Genomic DNA, 21829 nt, shown 5'->3' on the forward strand with positions numbered 1-21829 from the left:
GGAAATTTTCTGCAGAGAGCTGGACTGATAGCTTTGGTTTAATGCCTTCCCTGAGACTTCAGAAAAGTCTCATTTGCTCACTCCAGGTTTTAGTAGCTCAGCTGGATGTGAAGTAACTTTCCTGCTTTTTCAACCAGCTCTAAACTTTTCCGTTTCAAATGAACTCATCATGGAGCTAAATTAGTTGAAAAAGCAGAAATAAAAGAAATGGCTTCTCTACACCTGTGTAGGGAGAGAGAGAGCTGATGGAAGTGGTTTTGTACCACCATTGACAAACTCTGGTTGCATGAGCCTAGTTGGAGGTCTCCAGCAGGAAGCAGGTACATTATGCTGAATAATTAAAGAATGGAAATACATTTGGGCTTAAGATACATTTCAAATTAAGGCAAACATGATTTTATATTCTTTTCAAATGAGATAAAGACAGAAATTAAAAATTAATCTAATTAATTGTCTTCTTTGAGTCTGGTTTTAAAGCACTGTAGCAGTGAGCAATTAATTATATTTTTAACCTTTTGAAGACAGTAGGAATTCAATCAAGCTCCCTCCAGAGAGCAGATTCCAGTAAATATTACTTATGGGATGCTATAATCAAGTCTTACCCTAGTAAAACACCAAGAATTTTGGCTTGGTCAGTCTAGGATACACTTGCTCTGAAATCTGCTCACTTTGGCAACATCTCTCAATTAACCTCATCCACAAAACTGAAAGGTCAGTCCTCTCTGTTCCCAAGAATTTTCAGCCGATTTGTAAGAATACTTCCCAAGCCTTTTGTCTGCTGGATTTCTCCCTCTGGTTTTGGCCAAGATGTTAATTACTGACTTGATGTTTCCCTATTTATAAAAATTATTTTGAATCATTTGCTGTTGCCAAAGAGGAGTTTGTAAATGCATCAGGCCAACACTGCTGCATTTCAGGGCAGCACTGCTGTTAATGCAGCTGGCCTGCTTTACTCTGATCCATTATTATTATTGGAAGCATTAGGAAAACAGTGAAAATTAAGGACACACTGTAGTGTTTTGTTGGAAAAGCACTGAACACTTCAGGGAACAGCTGACTAGGAGCTGGATTTAAATACATTAATACCATTCCCAGAGGTAGCATCAAGCTCTCAAACGCCTGCTGGGGTTCCTGCTCAAAAGGCAGGACAGGGATCATCCCATTGCCAAGCCAGATTCAAATGCAGATGTCTGGCTCAGAGGGCAGCAAGAATGAGCTTGTAATTTTCTTCCCTACTCAGAACAACTTGTAGTCAAGCATGTATTGAATTTGCCACTTAACAGTGCCTTTTTATCCCTCCAAACAGCTGCATTGTTTTGGCTGACAGGACTGTTCCATGCACAATTTTCCTCCCAGTTTTACACTTTGGCATCTTTCTCACAGAATGGCCCTGGCAGCTTCTCCTTTGACATCTGGCACATCAGTGCTGCACTTCTCAGACAGGTGCTGATGCTTTGCCCAGCTCTCAGCAGCAAAAAATTATATATGCATCCCCTCAGCTGATGGCTTCCAGGGATAGCAGTCCTGCACCAGTTTCCTCCTGGGACAGCACCCCTCTGAGCTCCAGGCAGCCAAACGGGAGCTTCTCTAGTGCACAATTAAAAGGGCATGGCTGTGTCAGAGATGTACTTCATGCACAAAGTCTCCTTTGAGAAAACTCAGCTGAAATGCTCCACTCGTGTGCACTCGCTGAGAGTTTCAGCACTCAGCAGCCAACAGAGGTCAGTGCAAACTAAATAAATGCCTGTCGGAGTGGCTTTCCCTTCTAGACTTAGTCACTGCCCTGGAGAGAAACTGCAGGAACTGAGAGAGGCAAGTGCAAGACTCCACTCTTCCTTTCTCCTTTCCTCCCCACTGGATGTTCCATCCATGACCTAGAAGCAGGTCTGGCCAGTCTCTGCACCTTTCTGCTGGTTCCAGCACAGATCTCTCAGCAGAGCTGTGATCTAACTGGCATCTCTGGGAAATCCAAACAACTTTCTCCCTAAAAGTCTTTTTTTTTCTCTTTCCTCCTTCTTTTTCATCCTTTCCCTCACAGGGAGAACAAAGGGAGCTGCTCAGCCCCTCTGGGCATACCTGCTGCCTGTATGGCGTTCTCCAGTTCAGCAATATCCAGAAATCCAGAACGGTTCCTGTCTTCCTTGAAGAAGATATCCTGAAATACAGTTTAAAGGCAGATTTCAAGCTCTTATCACCATTCCCCACATTTACTACTACAACCAGTTCTCCTCCCTTAATAAATATGCTGCAAAGAAGTTCAACAGGTGAGATGGAGTGGCTGTGACAAGGGAGACCCATTTTCAGAAGGCTCTGACAGAATGTTACTGTGTAAGAAATCCCACAGTCTGGGGTGGGCAGAAGCCTTTTTGCTTTCCTAAAACACACCACACCACATTTGTGGTGCTGTCAGTGGGAAGAGCACCCCTATCTAGGTGGGGAACTAGGTGGGCTCAGAGCATCTCAAGAGGAATGAAACAAATTGGAGCCCACCCAATTCAAGGGTGAGTTTTGAGGAAACCTGAAAACCTGAATTTTCAGGAAACCCTGCTGTCCTGCACCAAGGCTGAGGGAGAAGGACCTGACACAGAGAAGCTGCCATGTATGCCCTGAAGAATTTAGGTGGGACCCTAAATACCATGTCACTGCTTCCAGTGCTTATCCTGGAGCAGAAACATTTCTCCCAGACAAGCCTTTATCAGATCCTATACATTTCCACTAGAAACTGCAGAAATGAGGAAATGACATTTTTCAGATGACTCTGTTCAAGAAGTCATTTCAGCTTAGAAAGCTTTTCTTAAAAAAAAAAAAAAAATTGCCAGTGGTGGCACAGACATGGAGATTTCCATCTGATTCTGAGCCTAATTGGCCTTCCTACCTTTTCCCTCAGTGCTCTCTGTGCTGGAGAAGCCTGGGCTGCTCATTTGGAGCACTTTGCACACTCCACTGCCTCCCTTGCGTGAGAGGAGGGAACTCTGAGCCGCTAAGCAAGCAACCTCTGCGAGGCTGAGAGCTCAGAGCAGCTGCTCCGTGCTGCTGGAAAGCCCCGGGGTACAGCATCCACAGCATCCACAGAACCCAAAGCATCCACAGCATCCACAGAACCCAAAGCATCCACAGCATCCGCAGCCAGAGAGAGCCACCCCCTCCCCCGTACCATGTACTTAGTGAGGCTTCGCCAGAGGCTCCCGAACTCCTGCAGGGTGAGTCTTCCGTTCGAGTTGAGCTGTGCATTTAGTTAAGAATCGAGCACTTAATGAGAGCTGAACCTGGCTGTCTTTGTTGCCGAGGATGCTGCCTGCACAGACCTGTCCACATAAGAGGCAGCCTCTTCTGTGGGTGACTTTGTGCTGAGAAAAGCAAGAGTTTTCCTGCTCTCGGTCCTGTTTAAATCCACCTTTGTCACACTGCTCATGCCTGTGCTCACAAACCACAAAAGGTTTCTATTGATAAGGCGCCCCTGTGGTGATATTTAGCCCCTGAGCACGGACACCCCTGTGAATGACCACGGCCCCATGGCCTTGCCTCTGCACAGGATCTGCTCTGCCTGGATCCTCCAGGAGAACAGGCACTGAGGAGCCAAGGGCACGAGGAGATGATCCCAAACCTGCTCCCCTCCATACTGCACCCAGGAGTCCTGGGCAGGCACACAGCACCCACCCCAAAGCAGGATGGTGAAACCTCCCCGAAAGCAAAACCCATCACCAGTGAAATACAAGCAGACAAATGCTGCTGCCGTGGAACCTGAGTGGAAAAGGCTGATCCTGGCTTTGCAGGCCAGGATAGGTCACACTGTGCATGGGTTATCTGCAGGCCAGAGAATTAAAAACCCATCCTGAATTATAGCAGAGCACAGGCTTTCTCAGCTCTTTGCACGTGCCATGCATTCACAGTGCCCACTTATCCCAGGACAGGCTTTGCAGAGGAGGAAAAGTCTCTTTCACTGGCTAGATGCTGAAAGCTGGAAAGAGAGAGTGACTTTTGGTCATTTTTATTCATTCTGTGGCAGTTTTTAAAGGTCTGAAAATGTCTCAAAGCTTTTTCAAGGCATGGAGGAAAAGAGACAATGAGCAAGCAAAGGGGAAGAAACACACGAGGGAGATGTATGTTTCCATCAAGGAGCCCTCTTGTTCTACAATGGCCAGAAATGTATTTCTTGTGTTGTCTTGTTAACTGTAAAAAGACTGAGTCATTCAGCTAAATAGGAAAGACACACTGGAAATAGACTCTGGAATGGCCAGTGCCTGGGATTCAGCAGTGACAGTGTTCCTGCCCCTGACACCAGATTGCTGGCAGCCTGCTAAAGTGCCACCCCAGGCTGGCGTGGTGCAACCACCACAGAACAGCTGAGCTGTGCCTAAACTCTGTCCTGCCTCCTTACCTCAGCTCTGCCTGAGACCCCCACCCAAGGGTGAAGCTTAGCCAAGCCCCAGAGAGGGCAAAATGAGAGCAAAAAGTCAGCTGGTAGCGGAAGGTTGGTCCTCACCTGGCAGCAGACACACCAGGGCCAGGGCAGGCACAGCAAAGTCCTGCATGGACTATGGGACAGTTATTTATTTGGGATTTGGGCTAATATTTACTTGCAGGTTCTCACACTAGGATGCTCAGCTCAGCCATAACTCAAGGCAAGGATGGGCAGCACCAGGGAAGTTTATTGCTTCTGCTGAAAGGATACATCCATCAGAGCTAAAATGCCTCTGCATGAATCAAAGCTGAACGTCCCTCCCAGGCTGGTCATTTCATCTGCAAGGATTGACAAAACAGAAGGAATTAGCAAGAGCAAGGGCTGTGACAGGCGTCAGGACATCATCTGAGGGAAGGAGGACACCAGGCTGAAGCTCACACAGCTGAAAAGGCCCAGCTCTGGCTCAGGTTCTCAAAGGGCTCTGTGCCAAGCTGAGGGAATCTGCACATCTCAGACACCTCTGCCTTCCCCAAGGACAGGTGCCCTGCTTGGGCTCACTCTGCACAGTCCCTCCCACGGACAGAAACACTTCCCTCTTGACACAAGGGAAATGACAGTGACAAGAAAGGCCACTTATGCTGATTTAGCAACTCCTAAGAGCACTTTGAGCCTTGTGCATGGCTGAGCTGGCTCCAGCCGCCCAGCTGTGCCCCTCTCAGGCTCTCATCCCACAGTGCAGTAAGCCACAATGAGGATTGTTTAAGGACCATCAGGACACCATTAAATCCTATGTCTAATTAACTCTAATCCCTAAGGCTAGGGAAGCACCAAAAGCATTAGTTGGGCTGCTTTACCTTGTGAGATCACTTCATTGAGGAGTTGTTGCAGCTGCGAGGCATCAATAGTTGAGCCCTGATGCAAAATAAAACACAAAGAGACGTCTGTGAGCATAAAGTTTTCTCCTGTGCCACTTTTACCCAAAACTTTTTTTCTCAGGCACTGTGGCAACCAAGAGCCCCTGTTTATATATATCAAAGGAGCAGCAGCATCCCCTCTGCAGCATGACAAGGCGCTCCACGCTGCTGGGCCACTCCAGGTCCTTCCCTACAGCTGCACTGCCACCACCACGGGGTTTGTTCTGCAGGGATGGGGAGCTGTGCATGGGCAGCACACTGTGTCAGTGTGGGCTGGGAGCACAGGCAGCGCTGCCCATCAGCCATCCCCGACACCCCCAGGGCACCTGGTGTGGCAGCCCTGCTCCTTTTCACCTTCACGCATTGATGTAACCATTAACTGCGAGAGGTTCATTGTGCAGAGGCTTTTGACAGCGATTTTTTTCCTCTTGACTAAGTCAAGGAGTTCTTTATAACAGTTTATTAAACCATTAAAAGCATCTCCTGTGAACACAGAGCTTGGCTCTGAAAGAGCAGGAATCAATTACTCAAACGCTGACTGATGTCTGGTTTCCAAGTGCTGAGAAGGCAAATGGAAAATGATGCTGATGAGAGGGGGGGGACTACCCAAGGCTTTCTAATTGCTTTCAGCAAATAAACAAACCAAAAAAAAAAAAAAAAAATACACATGCAAGCCCATCACCAGTTCAACTATAAATCTCCAATATTCCACTGATATATGGCACTAGACAATCTATCCCAGCTGAATGTCCCATTTTTCTGGGGGTTTTGGCAGGTCAATCAATACCATTTTCAGGGTATCCACTTGAGGATGGAGCTACATTTCCAAAAACAAAGAAAAAAAAACTAAATGGATTTGTATCAACATAATAGATCAGTTTTTCTGCAAGTCCACATGTGGTTTTTTAATTTTTTTTTCCAACAATATGTTTTAGAGAGGGTACCTGCTTAGCGTATTTTAGGAAAAGAGCCTTATAGGAGCTGCCCTGGTTCTGCTTTGGTACATCCTGCATCGAAAACAAAGAACAGACATAAATAATTCAGCTACAAAACAACTGGAGGCAAAAGTCTGCGGATCCAAACAGCACTTTAGAGGGGCAGGGAATGTACAGCACAGGCTGCAGTTTTCACACCCTCAAAATAAAGTGGACTAGGAGTGAGCAACTGCTACTGCAATGAAGGAAGAAGCATATTTTGGGTGTTAGCAGCTAGCAGAAGCAGGAAGGAGCAGTTCAGGGCTTAAGGAAGATGACAGAACGCATCCAGGGTGGAATTCAGTGAGTCTATACGTGAGTATGGAGATACAAGGCTGATCCCTATTGGTGGACTTGGCTGGGACCACTGCTCAGGGCATGGGGAGATTCATGTGAACCAAGAAAACAGAGCACAAGCTGGCTTTTCCTTTCTCTTGCATCTTCACAATCCCAAGACAAGCTTGGACTATACCTGAGCAATTTTAATTCAATGGTTAAGTGTTTTTTTTCCAACCTTCCAGTGAAAAGATCCACCAGGCACTAAGGAGAATGATCCTTAACATTATAAAGTCTTCAGAAAAAAATCTAAGCCCAAGACACAACGCCTTCATCTCTGTGTGAGATGCTTCATACCAAAGAAGCCCAAATACCTGAACAGGAGCAGAAACTGTGGGTACCACAATTCATCAAAGTCAAAACACTGGCTAAGGACAACAGCCAGCTAAACCGACAGCTTGTCAGTGGAAAGAGATAAAAAGTCACCATTTACACTACCCCTCTAATGGGGCTTAATTGTGTGCTGGAAAATGAATCACAAGAAAGGACTCAGTTTTCTGTTCTCCTTCATGCCTCTGGCTTCAAAGATCTGTGTCTTTGAAGGTTGTAAATAGCAGCTTCTCAGTGGCAGGGCTTTGCTGGTGGGAGCAGCAGGGGCTGGACCAGCCCTGGCAATGTGCACAGCTCACAGCAAGAACTCAGAAAACCCACGGTAGCTGGGCTGGAGAGCACAAAATGAGGTTTGAACTAGAGATGCAGCCAGTTTCAAAGTGTGGCTTGCTTTATGTCTCTGTCTCTGAAGATATCCTGATGAAAAGCAGCAGAAATCTGATTTGAGTCTCATCCCCATGGACTCCTGTGCTTTATAGGGTACAAGCACTTAAATTGAATCATTCCCATGGGGAAGGCATGTCCAGTCCCACTCATAGGAATTAAGTTTCCCTGTCTCTGCCCCAAAGATATATACCCATTTTACAGACATTGAAAGAAATTAGAATCTTTTAAGCATTCTCTCTCCTGCTATATTTGGTTTGTCAAAGTGTTAAAGATGGTGAGGTGAAAAGGACAGATGGACAGGCTGACAAAGGGACTGCATAAGACCTGTTTCCTCAAAAATCAGGCTCTGAAATAGACATATGAGAAGAGGAAAGGCTTTGTTGTCACTCCCATCTCTCCAGAAAGGTGTCCTGCCCTCCCAGCAAGGTTGCAGGGTGCCAGAGTCAAACTCTGGGACAGTAGTGGGTGGTAAAGGCAGAAAAGAGCAGAAGAAGAGGAGCCAGTAGAGGTGACCAAATGATCACCACCAGAGCCTACACCAGTTTTCAGACTCTTACCATCGGCAGCCCTGGGCTGGTCAGGGAGCTTGAGTTCCTAGAAAAGATTTACAATTATCAAACTGGGAGAAAAGAGCCCTTTCCAGAGCACTGATTTGCAGCTGTGGAGGAAGGCAGGCACCAGCAGCAGCACTCAGCCAGCCCACAGCCCCACAGGATGCTCAGCACCCGTGGCCCAGCCTGGCACAGCTCAGACCAGGCTGCTGCTCCAGTCCTGGGTCTCTCTGTGCAGACAGGTCTGGGTCTCCAGCTGCTCTGGGGCCACTGCCTTCCCCAAGTCAGCTCTGTTGGCACCAGCAGCAAAGAAAAGTAGCTTGTCTCACCCTGAACATGCCAGGACTGACCTCACCACACAGAACACAGAGCCCTGCCTTGAGCCACAGAAATTTTTCACCTCCTTTCTCTTTGCTCACCTTAACAGCCAGGAATAAAAACAGCATCTGGGCTATTAAAAGGCAACATCCAAACGTCTGCAGACTGCCTGAAACTGGGCCAGGGTCACCATTGCTAAGACACACTTAGCAGCCACATTCAGTACTTGAGTTTTGCTTTCAGTAGAGGAATTAGACAAGCCAGGTTCTATTTTTATAACATCTGTTTGGGTAAGTGCTGCAAAGACCCTCTGGAAGGTCATCTCCACACTTGGCCGAGCTCAGAAAGGTCTGTGAGGGTCAGAGGCTCTCCTGAAAAGTTCACTTCCAGGGCTGAGCTGCCTCACACATGACTCACTCTGCTGAAGGCACTCCAGCACAGACTCCTTGTGTTTGCTTCCATAACTCAGGAGCTGCCTCAGTTGGTTCTGGGCTGTTTTTGCCAGGGGCCAAAGCCTGGAAAGCAATCTCATTATTAAGATCTGGGGCAGTGAGGTAAGAGCTGCAATCACTCTAAATCTTGCTGAGGGGAAGGCACTGCACAGTGATGCTTGCAGGTCATTTGGTGAGGCTGGGACTCAAAGCTTGCTTACCTGGAGTAAACCACACCCAAATATAATACAACACCACATTCACTGGCAATGTGAGAGTGTGTGTGTGGTAATAGCTGCCTTTGCATGAACTCAGACACCATTTTCCCACTAAACTTATCTTCAAGGCTGCTCTCATGCCCACAGGGAGCTCTGCCTGTCTGTGAGGTGGCTGAGTGGAAGGATCAAGGCCTTTCACTGCTCTTGGCTTCTCCAGGTCCCACTCTGAGCAGAATGGGATCTGATCCATCTGGCACCCAGCCAGCAGAACATAAGAAACTACCGAACAGCTGCTAAGAATTAGGGAAAACAAGCTCCCAATCCTCCTCTCAGCAAAGAGAAATGTCCCCACAATCTGGGGTAGAGGACATATATCACAATTATTGCTCTCATTTGTAGCAAAGCTGAGACCCTTTGCAGGGTGGCTGCAGGTGAGCTCCTGCCCTGCTCTGCAGTGGCCATCCTTGTGCACCTGATCCCACTCCACATTTGCTTCACACTCCTCTGTGCCTTCCCCACCCTCCAAGGATACACCAAAAGCAAATTTCCCCATCAGTTATCTTGACAGCAAATAGTTAATTCCTGGCACACTGTGAGTCTGGGGCCTTTCAGGAGTGTGTATCATCTTACTCATGGTAGTCTTGATTCTTTATGAAAATTCGTAAGAGAAATTCAAATTCCTGGTCCTCTGCTGCAGCAGGAACAACAGCATAAGTTCCTGGGCTCAGGATGAAGTAGCTGGTCACATCTCGACTCTGGAGAAAGGTTTGCTTCAGAACTCTGGAGTTCTCCTGAAAGAAAAATACAGCTGGTTGAATTCTTCCTGTTAGGAGCCAGAGTAAATGAGACAGCACAGTCTCAGCAGCCTGCCATCCCCACACCTCTCTGAACACACTCTGCATCTGTCACGCCTCCACCTGTGGCCTGAAGAGCCCAGCCAGGGGACAGGCTTTTCTCAAGGACATATCAAAGCTGGTCAAAAGTGGAGAAACGGAAAGAAACAGAAGCCAAAATGAACTTAAGGGGATTTGAAGAGAACTTCAATTAACATTAAGCAGAGTTCACAGAGGAATCAAGGATGAATGCTATTACTAAAAATTTCCCTGAGATCTTCTGTGACTCAAAGAGGTCAGAGAGCCCTCTAACATGTCACCCAGATGACAATGCTTCAAGAATCCTAATCCAAACTAGCAAGTGTCACAAGAAAATTCAATATTCTGATCTTTCATCTGTTATTCCAGTATTTTTTTGCTGAGATGAAACAAATATAATGCAACAGCTATTTACTATGATGACATGTAAAGATAGCATAATAAAAAACCCTTCCTTAACATATTCCCCAAAATATATCAGCGTGTATAAATTCCATTTAGAATGGTTATACAGCGTGGCAGAGTTATTTATGAGCCATGCCTTTGGGAGACAATAACATAAAACTGCTATTTTGGAAGGGGGAAAAAAAAAAGAGGATGACTAGTGTTACAGAGGGCTGGGAGGTACACAGACTGCCAAGTATTATGGGTCAGATCTTGAGCAGATAGAAATGGGCAGTGCTGCAAAGAAATAAATGGTGTAATACTTTTTTCCCCCCACTTCTGAGCCTTATTTCACATTCCTTCTGGTAAAAAGCAGAAGCAGATTAATATCTCAATGGAATCAAAACTGGTGTGAGATAAGAATCAGCCTCTATACATTTCTCAGCTCTATCACACAACATTAAACTTCCCTCACAGCCATGTATTAGTGTTCCACGTCTATATTTAATCAAAAGCTTCCTAGAGCTATCAGATACGTCCATTCTGCTTTGCATCCCTGCCTGCACTGCATTCTCCCCTCATCCTGCCAAGGGATAATGCTCCTTTTACTTCACAGCAACAATTTGATGCATCTCAAAAGGTACTGAACAGCGGATGGTGCTGCTCATGAATCATAGCAGAGGAAGCAGACCTGGGAGGAAGAGTGAAGCCACAGGAATCTTGCCAACTGCACCCTCCCTGTGCAAATTAACCCCTTGTAAACTTTTACCCAAAGGTGTTCTCACTGCTGTCAGGCACTGAGGCTGAACACTGGGAAATAAACTGAGGGAATGGCACTCACACCCAGTCTGGTTTGGCTTTTGCTGCTTGGCTTTTGCTGCTCCCAGGACAGGACACCAGGCTGGCTGTGAGGAGCTGGCAGGGCAGCTCTCACATTAAATACTTTGTGTGTGTCCATGAGGGAATGTTTTCTGTATAATCCTCTGTATGGATGTGCACCAATGTCATTGTATTGATAGAGGCTCTGGTGTGACAGAGCAGCCTCACTGCTCCCTTGCTCTCCCTGCTGCCCAGGCGCTCCACAGCAATCCTGGAGCCTCCAGCAATGCTCTGTTCTGGCCCTGCCCTCCAGCTCCTGTGTAGGAGGTCATTTATAAGGCCAGAAACCCAAGTGACCTGAGCCCAAAGGGAGCCTGGAGCTGGCAGCCCACAGAGGCCATGCCATCTAGACTTCACAAACTCACTGAGGTTCATCCATCCTTGATCCATCTCATACCAAGAGAGGGAAAACACACATGAGCATCAACTGGAGGGGAAGAAAAATTTCAAATATAAAGCAAGAATAGAGAAAATCCGTCTCCTAGTCTGCTTCCTGATTAAATAATCCCTTTTTGGAGGGAACCAAGACCTATGTCATCACCTCCCAGTGAAGGCCACACTTGTTCAAATGGGTAACTGATCAAGGTGGCTGTGCATTGTGCAAGAGCACACAGAGACTTCCATGTCTGGTGACTTTTGGGGATGCTGGAAGGAACAATTCCCCTTTCACCAGGAGCAGCAGCTCTGAGTGGCACAGCTGGCCTTATGGAGTGCTGCAGGCTTGGTACCTGCACAGGACAGAGGATATCCTCCCACAGGGATTGTGAGCTCTACTTGCTGGAGGGATGCCTTTTTAATGACATCTTTTATTTCTCAGACACACTTCTTTTTATGAGCTACAAAGCCATGCTCTTCCTTTATGAGGAGCTGTTAAACTTATGGCATCAATTATTTAAAGTCTGGGATGAGGGCAAACCTCTCCAGTAATGAGGAGAATGAGGAGAAATTAGGGTTATAGCAACCTCTGCTTCCTTTTTAGCCTTTGGGTTTGCAACAATAACCTCCCACAATCATCAGCCAACAACAAAAATACTTTGGGAAAGGCTAGCATCCATCCACACTGTGATTTCAGTAAGCCTGGTAGTGCTCTGAGAGCAGCTTGAAAAGGCACCTCTCTGGACAGTCACCAAGAAAAAAAACCCAGAGAAATTGTAGTGGAGGTCCCAGGTGTCTGAGGGGATTTCCCCTACACTGGTCTCGAGCAAAGGCTCTCGTGTTTTGTAAAGGTTTCTACACAGCTTTTCAGATAGAAAACAGGAGGATGAGTGAGACAGGCCCACTTTGGGGAAAAAGAGACAATCTGCTTCCCTGCTCTACCTGGAGTGCTGCTCGAGGGCTGTGGCTGGTGCTGGCTGCCATGCCTTGTGCCCAGCCAGCACGGCATGTCACCAGCACTGCTGGCACAGAGGACACTGCCCTGGCACATCTCCTAACCCAGGGGCTCCCTCAGTCTCCCAGGGCTGTTCTGGGATGCTACAGAACTAAAAGTGCCACCTTTTCCTTAAGACATGAATAAAAGAAAGTCTGCTTAACTCTATTTTTACTCTGAGTTTCTACAATAGAAGGCACCCAGAAATTCACACCACATCTTGACTTTTTAACAGGCCAAAAGGCAATTCAGTCTTGCATTCCCACATACAGGAGAAATAAACCACCCAGAGAACAACAGTGCCCACATGATATCTGACTGTGCTTACCGTGGTGAGGAAAAAGCCAATCCTCAGGTTTTTTCCATCCTGCACATGCTCAGCGTGTTTTTGCATGAGTGAAACTGCTACATTACAGGTTTTTGGGTTGTGATCCAGCACTTTGAAAAAATACTGGGGGTTTGTAGAAGCTGCACCTGCTGAGAAAGTGTTAATAGGTTAACAGTGGGCTCAGAGCTGTTCCAGCAGTAGATTGTTGTGTGAGATCTTGCTTGTGTTGACCCAGAGGAGCAGGCAGTCACTGCTCCAAATCCTTTCATTACAACACAGCACTGTGGTCTCCACACTAGCACTAGGAGTTGAGGCATCTGGAGGTAAACTAATTGTACATTTATCATTTTAGAAATCTCTGGCAGAGTCACAGAAGTCATGTGGGTTTCTCAACCCCCCTACATCTGCTTCACCTACATGGCAACGTGGCACACTTTCCCAGCAGCAGAAAAGCAGTGGCTCTTAATCAGGCACCTGACCCAGAGGCTGAGCTGAAAAGGACTGTGGCTTTGAGGTGATAAACACATAGAAAAGGACAAAATGCTGCAAAGCTGTCCCCTTCTTCCCTGCTGCTAATGTTTGTGATGGACAGACAGAATGTCGAGCACCAGAGGGAAACAGCTGCTTCTTGGCTTTGGTTAACAGGAAGCATTCCTGGTTGGAAAAAAAAAAAAACAACAACCCAACAATGGACTGCCCTAAGTGGGAAAAGAGGACTGAGATGACAGCAGAGTAGATTTTAAGCCATGTCCCTGTTTTGGGTGGCCTTGAAAGTTGCAAATTTGAATGATTGTACTTGGACCCTTACTAGAGGGCTGTTGGGAAGCACAGCTCCAAGGAAAATGGCTCTGCCTGCACACTCTCAGTTCAGGGCTTTCTCTGGAGCTTGGCAAGCCCCATCTTTCCATTTTCTAGCCCCTTGCCTACAAGAAGCCCCTGCACCTCCCTGCTCAGTCCCAGTGACTGGGGTGTGCAGCAGCACAGGCATTGCTTTGTATCGCACCTTGAGACCTGGTGATCAGGTTAGGAGCAGGAGCCTGAAATCTGTAAGCCAAAACCTGGCTGCTGCTAAGTCAAGGATTGTCATTTGAGGAAAAAAAGAAGCCTCTTCACTGATCAGATACTACCATCCTAGATTAAAAATACAAAGCTCAAACACTGATGCAGCTGTAAAAAAAAAAAAAGGAGATGAGATAAGATAAAAATGTAAAAATATACTACTACTGATTGGAGCTTGCAATGCCAGAAGAATTCTTGCACAGGCAGTAAAACCACTGGTCTTATCAGCTCAAAAGGACCTTTTTACCTTAACAAATAGAGCTTTGTAGCACCATTTTTTCATTCCATATCCATTCCATTTCAGAGTGCCTTTTGCTCTTTAAAATCAACAGCCTATTTGCCAGACCAGACTTTCTGATGAGGTGCCCAGTAACACCTACTGCAACCGGCTGAAAGCAGATATACAAGCCCATTTTGACTTAAGGAGTCCAGGGTTCCTAAATCACAAGTGTCCCGTTTTAACTCAGCACCAGCGCTGTTGCTTTGTTTCTGCCTCTTTAGCTGATAAGTGTTGCAATGGGAAAAGGCAGGCATGAACACCTGGCAATCAATACTTGTGCAATTCGGAGCTCAGAGTGGATGTCTCACATCAGTGGAGGGAAGAGACAACCAGGTGAGTGCAGAGGGCATCCATTACCCTGGGAATAGCGGCTCCTCCTGGTGGGAAGGCCCGGCCTCCACAGGCCGGTGTAGCTGTTCAGAGACCACGCCGTTGTGCGGTGCTCATCTCCAAAGTCCAGGAATGTTGGGGTGTTGTTGCATATATACAGCCATGAAAACTGCTCCTGGAAGTTCTTACAGGACATCCTGCAGAGAAGGAGGGAAACGTCATAGTTCAGTTTAAGACAAGAACATTGCCAGCAGGTCAGGGAGGTGATCCTGCCTCTCTGCTCAGCCCTGGTGAGGCTCATCTGGAGTGCTGTGTCCACTTCTGGGCTCCTCAGTACAGGACAGACCTGGAGCTGCTGGAGCAGGTCCAGTGGAGGGCTACAAAGATTATCAGGGGCCTGGAGCTTCTCCCTTCTGAGGAAAGGCTGAGGGAGCTGGGCCTGTTCAGCCCTGAGAGGGAACCTCATCCATGTCAGTATCTGAAGGAAGGGTGGCAGAGGCTGAACCAAGCAATAGGACAAGAGGGAATGGGCAGAAACTGAACCACAGGAAAAGTTCCACCTCAATACGAGGAAGAATTTCTTTACTGTGCAACTGACCACACACTGGAACATGTTGCCTAGGGACGGTGCGGAGTCAGTCTCCCTCACTGGAATATTCCACAACCATCTTATCACAATCCTGTGCCACATGCTCTGGGATGTCCCTGCTTGGGCAGGAGGCTGGACCAGGTGACCTGCTGTGGTGCCTGACCCACTCTGTGGTCCTGTGAAGACACCAGTTAGGTATCCACATTCACCCCATGCCTTTAAAAAGGGAGATTGCTGAGAGCACAGCAGGCACCTGCAGAAGAGCTCAGCTCTCAATGCATTTTGGGCTGCCCTAACAGCCCCTAATGGCCCAGGGTAAACCACAGGCCATGTTCAGGAGTATCTTGCTGGAGCCATCTCCAGCACACCTCTGCCACTGTCCCTTGCCCTTGCACCTCCACAGTGTCCTGTGCCATGCTCATGCTTCACTCAATCCTCACGTGTGTGTGTCAGACCCACCTGCTGTTGCCCTGCTTTCCTCAGAGCCCACAGGGCACGTGTGCACTTTCTGAATAATCAGTTTTTCTGAGGGACAGCCCATGCATGGCTAAGCTGTATCTGGGAGCAATCAGAGGCAGTGAAAAACCACAAGCACCTGCAGAGCAGTCAAGTGCACAGGCTCAGTGACCTGCTTAGCCAGCTGTCCTCTTCAAGCATCTGTCAGTCCAAGGTTCAAACTACACACTTTATGAGGAGAGGTGGTGTGACAAAATGACCAGGTCTTAGAGCGCTGGGTTTTTACTTCTCTCACTTTTCTTTTTTTTTTTTGAGGAGAGGTGGTGTGACAAAATGACCAGGTCTCAGAGGGCTGGGTTTTTACATCTCTCACTTTTCTTTTTTTTTTTTTTCATCAGCCTGTCACTTAATCTTGGCCAACTCCATTTTTTCAGGTCTTGTTTCCACTGAAACCACAGGGTCAGGACAATCTCCAATTTGCTGCTTGCACACAGCTAACGCAGGGTGCCTTGAGCCACCACCAAGAACACAGAACTGCCAAAATTACTTTTCCAATAATGAAGGCAAATAGAAAACCCAGTAGACAGAGGATCAATAGGGAAATACCAGAATTCTCCATCATCCTTATTTCTGAGGAGGGCTTCTCTGTATTTAGGCTCAACACGGTCCCACTGAGGAGAGCTGCAAAAAAGAACAAATCAAAAAGATGTGAGGCACAATTTTTCATCTTTGGCCTATTTCTCTAAGCAGCCTGTGAGGCCATGAGGGATCAGGAGGGGTGAACAAACTGCACATTGGAAACAGGGCTGTGGGTGATACCTTCACAGCCAAGGCCAGCAAATGAAACTCTGTGCTTTGCTGTGCCTGAGCTGCCCAGCCTGGGCTGGGGAATCCTCCCTGCTGTCCTGGTCACCTGTCCCCATGCTGGAGAGGTTAGTGAGGCACCAAGCCACAGCACCCTGAAGCACTGATATTCCACTGACACGTGGAGAGCACATTACCCAGTCAAATGTGTTGTTTCCAAGCAGCATGTTTATAATTAAGTGATAATTGTACTTTCTGCAGAGTTTAAGACAAATAAACAGCACGTGAATCAATAATTTATTGATCTGTGCAGCTTACCTGTGCACGTGCTGCTGACATTTCAATTACACTTAGGATTGTAGTCCACCCTTCCAAAAGGATGGGAGGATGCTGCCTGAGCAGAGAGCTGTTATCCCAGCCCTAGACATCCACACAACCCACCAACCCTTCCAGATCCAGCACTCCAGCCTGACTTTTCTCAGCAGAGTGCTTGTGTGTGGTCCTAGCAATAGGGAGGGGTGGGACACTATTAAATAACCCAAGAGTGACACAAGAACATCTCTCTAATCATGGAAACACCGATGCAATTCCAAAAGGAAAACTAAGATCTATTTATTTACAAAACACTGTTGCACCCTATATAATTACTTTCTTTAGGAAAGAGATGTCAGAGATGTGTTATCCACACAGGCAGCAAAGTGGTCCTTTCATGCCCAAAGCTGCATGAAGGATCCAAAAGATTAGTTCAAGCCATTCCTTTCTTTAGGAAAGAGATGTTAGATTATCCACACAGGCAGCAAAGTGGTCCTTTCATGCCCAAAGCTGCGTGAAGGATCCAAAAGATTAGTTCAAGCCATTCCCTGGCACTTTGGAATAACCAAGGACCCTTTTTGTCCCTCTGTCTCTTTTGTCCCTTTCTGTCCCTGCTCCACGGGCTTGTCTAACCATCCTCTTCCCAGAGTCAGACTCACAGGAGCAGAAGAAAGAGAAGGAAGGTGGATGTGTGATTTCTGCAGGAGAATTCAACAGAAGCAGCCAGCCAGCATCTGAGGACACGGTCAGAGCTTACTCCAGGAAATAAGAGCTCTTTCATCCATGGCTTCTGTAGAATTATGCACTGGGTAAAATGCATACACACAGACAAGAAGGGACACCTGAGCCTAGCAAGGCTGCATTAGTTTCCCCTGGACTGGATTTCTGCAGGCAGTTGCTATGCAGATGGAAATAATGCTCATAATTAACTGATTTGGAAATATCTGTTTTGTTAAAATGGGTGCAGAACAGAGGTTCTTATAAAAGACTGATCCACTATTATATTAAAGCTTTAAGACCCTACTTATCACTCCAGGGCCCCTTCCACTCCCCATGGCCCCACGGATTCCAGATCCTGATGATATGCTTCCAGCCATTCTTGTAGGGGATCTGTAAAGAGGAAAGAAAAACAAACTCAGTCACAGCTTTTCACAATTGTGATATGGAACTTCCTCTACACCTTAGAGACCAGATTTAACCTCTGATCTCATTTTCCCAGCAGTGAAAAATCAGTGCCTTCTGCCACACTGCAAAGGAACGATGTGTGAGAGAAAACCGCGCCCATTTTGCCTTCCTGGGGATACTGAATAGCTGACACAGAGAGAAGCAGCAGCATTCCCGTCACACTGCATGAATCCAACAGCCTTGGGAAATTCCAGAGCCTAATTCTGCACATCTGATGCCGTGAGTCAGCAAAGGCAGGGACTTTGAGGAATGAGGTCAGCAGAGTGCCTGGAGTGAAAGCCAGCAGTCAGCACAGGGCGCGGGTGATGAGCAGAACCTGTGGGGCTGCATCCACACTGCTGTGGTTTGCAGCACCTGGGGTTTCTGGTGCTTTCCTCCTTTTGCTGCCACTGATCTAAGCCAGAAACAATTAACTTTTGCCAGTGAAGCCAAAATGGTGGAAGTGGAAAGGAGAAGCAAACCTTTGTTTTCTGGCTCTCCTTATGCACACAGTGTTGGAAACAATACCATGGCAGCCTCTTCCCAGGCAAAGGCCCAGCCTGCCAGGACAACCCCTTGGATGTCTTGGCACTTCATTAAGTGGGGCAAAAGCTCTTTCTCCTGTCTCACACACCAGGAGCAGCAGGAGGCTGGAACAGCCTGCTTCTCCTCCAGCAGAATCGGGCACCCTTCTGCCCCTGCCCTGCGAAGAGACAGCTGGGGCCTTCTCTGGAGCTTGGCAACCCCCTTCTCTCCATTTTGTACCCCCTTGCCTCCAAAAAACAGCATGCTGGCTGTGATCATGGCACCAAGCATGCCATGGCACAAGAAAACCAACACAGAGAGGAGGATAAGGAAGAAAGTAGCTTAGGGAAAGCAACATCCCCTTTCCAAGGTACTTTTGGTTCCAAGATTCAAAGGTTTTGTAGCTATCTTGCTTGACAGCATAGCTATTGTTTGGTTTCTTTCTTCACTGTTAACTCTCCCTGTGTGCACTACAGCTTACTGGGCTAAGCCATGTTCTGACTCCTGGCTGTAAAAAATCCTTAATTTCTTTTGATCCATGTGATAAATTGGTTCTCAGATCATCAATATTAATATTCAGCCAGGAGCAGTTCTGCATGAGGACAACAGCTTTAAAAGATGGAGAAACGCTGTTCTTGAACCAGCGATTTGCTTTTCACACAGTGATTTTTGGCAGCTTGTGATTGAGCTGAACAAATGTAGATTTGCATCATATGACAAATCCCACAATTTCAGCCGGCGCTTCTACTTGCATTTGAAACACAAAAGCACATTTTTAAAGAGTCAGCATGGAACAAAAATCTCCAGAAATGTTGTATTTGACACACTGGTATTGCATTGTATTTGGGATGCGCTGCTGAAGTGTCCCAAAACAAAAGTAAACTTCAGTTGCATTTTCCATTAGAAAACAACATGGATTGGGATATCCTCCCTCTTTTTTTTTAATTGTGCCAGAGTCCTTCCATCTCTTGGAATTTGAACCATGTGCTTTCAGCAATCCCCCCTGAGTGTGGAGCTAATTCACATCACTCTGACTGGAGCAGAGCACAGCTGCCCTGTATGGATCATCAGTACAAGATGTGCAGGCAGGAACAAGTCCCTGACCTTACCTTCACAGCTCCTGTGACGGTGTAGGCATGGCCCTGTACAATGCCATTCCTCAGCTCTATGTTCCTCCTTGACTGCAGAAGGGAGAAAGCACAGCTTTTAGCTCCTGCCACACACAAAGACACAGCCACCAGCTCCCAGGACTGTCATCGTCACGGCACTAAACAAAGCCTGACCACAGCAGCTCCTCAGAGATACTCCACAGGAATGTGGCTGTTCCCACTGCAGCCACAAGTGAGCCAGGAAATTTAACAAAATTGCAAAGTGTAGATCTGTAGATGTACAGATCTACACTTCTTTGCAAGTCCTTCCACGGTGCTGCAACTGCGGAACGACCTGGACTGGGTGGCTTGCAGTCAGACTGGGGAATTCAGAATTTCCCTGCCCCTCACAGCCAGGTCAGCCACCTGAGCTGAGAGAACAGTCCTTGGCTTGTTTGCAGCAGCCAAGCTTCCTGTCCTGAGGCAGCAGGCACCACAGGAGCAGTGTCACACCCTTCACTGTCACATGTCACATGCTGTAGGGGAAGCCCTGGAGACATTTCATCAAAGGTGCTTGCTGAATATCACAAAGCCCTTTGCAACTGCCCAGCATTAATACCAGTAACCCTGCAAGGCACAATGAGAGAATGGAATCCTTTCACAGAAGAGAGGTGTGTTTTGGCCTTGCCAGAGTTGATCACAAAGTTAGGAGGCCAAAATCAGGCCTGCTGGAAGAGGACACCACTCTACTGCAGTGGAATTGGCCAGGAGAGAAGCTACAGCCCCCTCTGGGACAGAGCAATCCATCTACATCTGCCCAAATGCCTTTACAACCCTTACCAAATAATCTTATCTCCTTTCTGCTGCCAAGATGCCTTGGGGCATCCATAAACTGCAACTATTTTACAGAGTGATCATGGGTTTCCTTTTCCCCTCCAAAGAGCAGCCTTTGTGCAAACCCAGTGAGCCAAGAGAGGCCTGTGACCAGCCCTGTGACTCACCTGGACTGAGGTGCTGCACCCCATGAGACACCGAGATTTGTCAGCTGCTTTCAGGATCTCCTCCAGATCAGGAGGTGGATCCTTCAATGAAAACTGCACTTGGACTCCACCTGTGAAGTCTACTAAAGCATCTGAAAGGTAGCCTCCATTCAAGTTCTGGTAGGAGCCCTGCAGCCTATGGAAAAATGTTAAAATATATTTTAAAAAAAAAAGGGAAAAAAAAAGAGAGAGAAGTTAATTAGTTCTTACACTGTTTTCATAAACAATACACAGTGCTTGCTTTAAAAATGAGCGTGTGCATCGAGGTGGTGACCACAGAGGAACCCAGGGTGTGCAGACATTGTGGCCAGTCAATGAAAGGAAACGTGACTGAAATACTTGGCCGGGCACAACATGTGCCCTGTGGAAGGAAAGAGACAAAGGGAGAGCTTTTTCTACACCTTCATCCCCATGTGAGGCAGCAGTCCAGAGCCATTCACAGACAGTGGAAAATAATAAGTGCATCTCATGCCAGCACAGGCATTTTTGGGAGATGAGCTGCATCTCATCTTGAAGCATTCAGTTTCTTTTTTTCTGAGCAGGAAGGGAGCCAAGGATGACTGGTTCAAATGGATGTTTCAGGTCAAATGGAGCTGAACTGTTAGTTTCTACATCCTACTTATACAGGACTCTTCACAAAAATGGCCAATATTCCTTTTGCAAATGAGAAAAAGGAAAAGAGAGGTGAAGGTATTTACCCATGCTTCCAGGGCAAGGCAGAAATGAGTTCTCAGCACTGTTCCCAGTTCACTCTGCTAGAGCACAATAATAGGATAATAATTTAATATTGCCAACACAGTCCTTGTTGTTTTTATCGTGTGGTTTTTATTGAGACAGCAAATAAGCTGGAACATGCTGTACTTAGAGCAGGTAGAGCATGCTGTTAAACCCCACCATACACACTGTATTTAATGAATGTAATCAAATGAAGTCTGCAGCTAATTGTATTTTGAAGAGTTGTCCTTGTCCTACACTGATGAAAAGAATTTGTCTTGGGCATTGGGGAATAACTTCTCCAATGGGAATCTCATAAACAGCATTGCTTGCAACTTTAATTTAATAGAGGTTTGGTATGCATTGTAATTAAAATCTTATGCAGCAAATTGATACTGAATCCTGAGTCAACTTTTCTGAGATATCTCAGGGCAAAATGCATCTTCTTCCTGAGTCACTCTCATGCTGCTTTAACATTTGCTTATTCCTGACCAAATCTGCCAAAATTATTATCTCTTTTCTTCATCTCCTCTTCACTGCAGTGCAAATGCTACAGCAGCCTCAGGTACCAAGTTCCAGCCCTTCATACCACCCCTAACACAGGACTTTTTTTCAGCATTTTTAATAGCGAGAAATGGGCAAATGCTAAGGGACCACAATCTGATCCCTTCTCTCTCCAGAGGATTTTTACAAATTGTTATCTCTTTATTAGGCATTATTTACCCTGCACACTCTGGGGACCTCAGCTGAGAGTCAGAGCTCCCTGTGAAGTGAG

The 21829-nt window shown here is 46.8% G+C and overlaps 1 protein-coding gene across 3 annotated transcripts in view; it reads right to left on the reverse strand.

Annotated features, from left to right (window-relative positions):
* The window catches only part of CAPN13 (calpain 13), a 68150-nt gene that overhangs the window by 6428 nt on the left and 39893 nt on the right, over nt 1-21829 (reverse strand). For 2 of the 3 annotated variants that reach the window (XM_039717205.1, XM_039717206.1), the window contains exons 7-19: nt 20302-20476; nt 19322-19393; nt 17548-17633; nt 16014-16088; nt 14390-14559; nt 12694-12842; nt 9492-9652; nt 7901-7937; nt 6261-6323; nt 5257-5314; nt 4673-4740; nt 3155-3223; nt 2077-2155 (exon numbers count right to left, since the gene is read on the reverse strand). In XM_039717205.1, the coding sequence (XP_039573139.1) occupies nt 2077-2155; nt 3155-3223; nt 4673-4740; nt 5257-5314; nt 6261-6323; nt 7901-7937; nt 9492-9652; nt 12694-12842; nt 14390-14559; nt 16014-16088; nt 17548-17633; nt 19322-19393; nt 20302-20476 (1262 nt within the window). The remainder of the gene's footprint in view (nt 1-2076; nt 2156-3154; nt 3224-4672; nt 4741-5256; nt 5315-6260; nt 6324-7900; nt 7938-9491; nt 9653-12693; nt 12843-14389; nt 14560-16013; nt 16089-17547; nt 17634-19321; nt 19394-20301; nt 20477-21829) is intronic. The other variant, XM_039717207.1, reaches the window with a different exon arrangement.

This window comes from Passer montanus, unplaced genomic scaffold (genome assembly GCF_014805655.1).
Source record: "Passer montanus isolate IOZ18808 unplaced genomic scaffold, ASM1480565v1 scaffold37, whole genome shotgun sequence".
Lineage (NCBI taxonomy): Eukaryota > Metazoa > Chordata > Aves > Passeriformes > Passeridae > Passer > Passer montanus.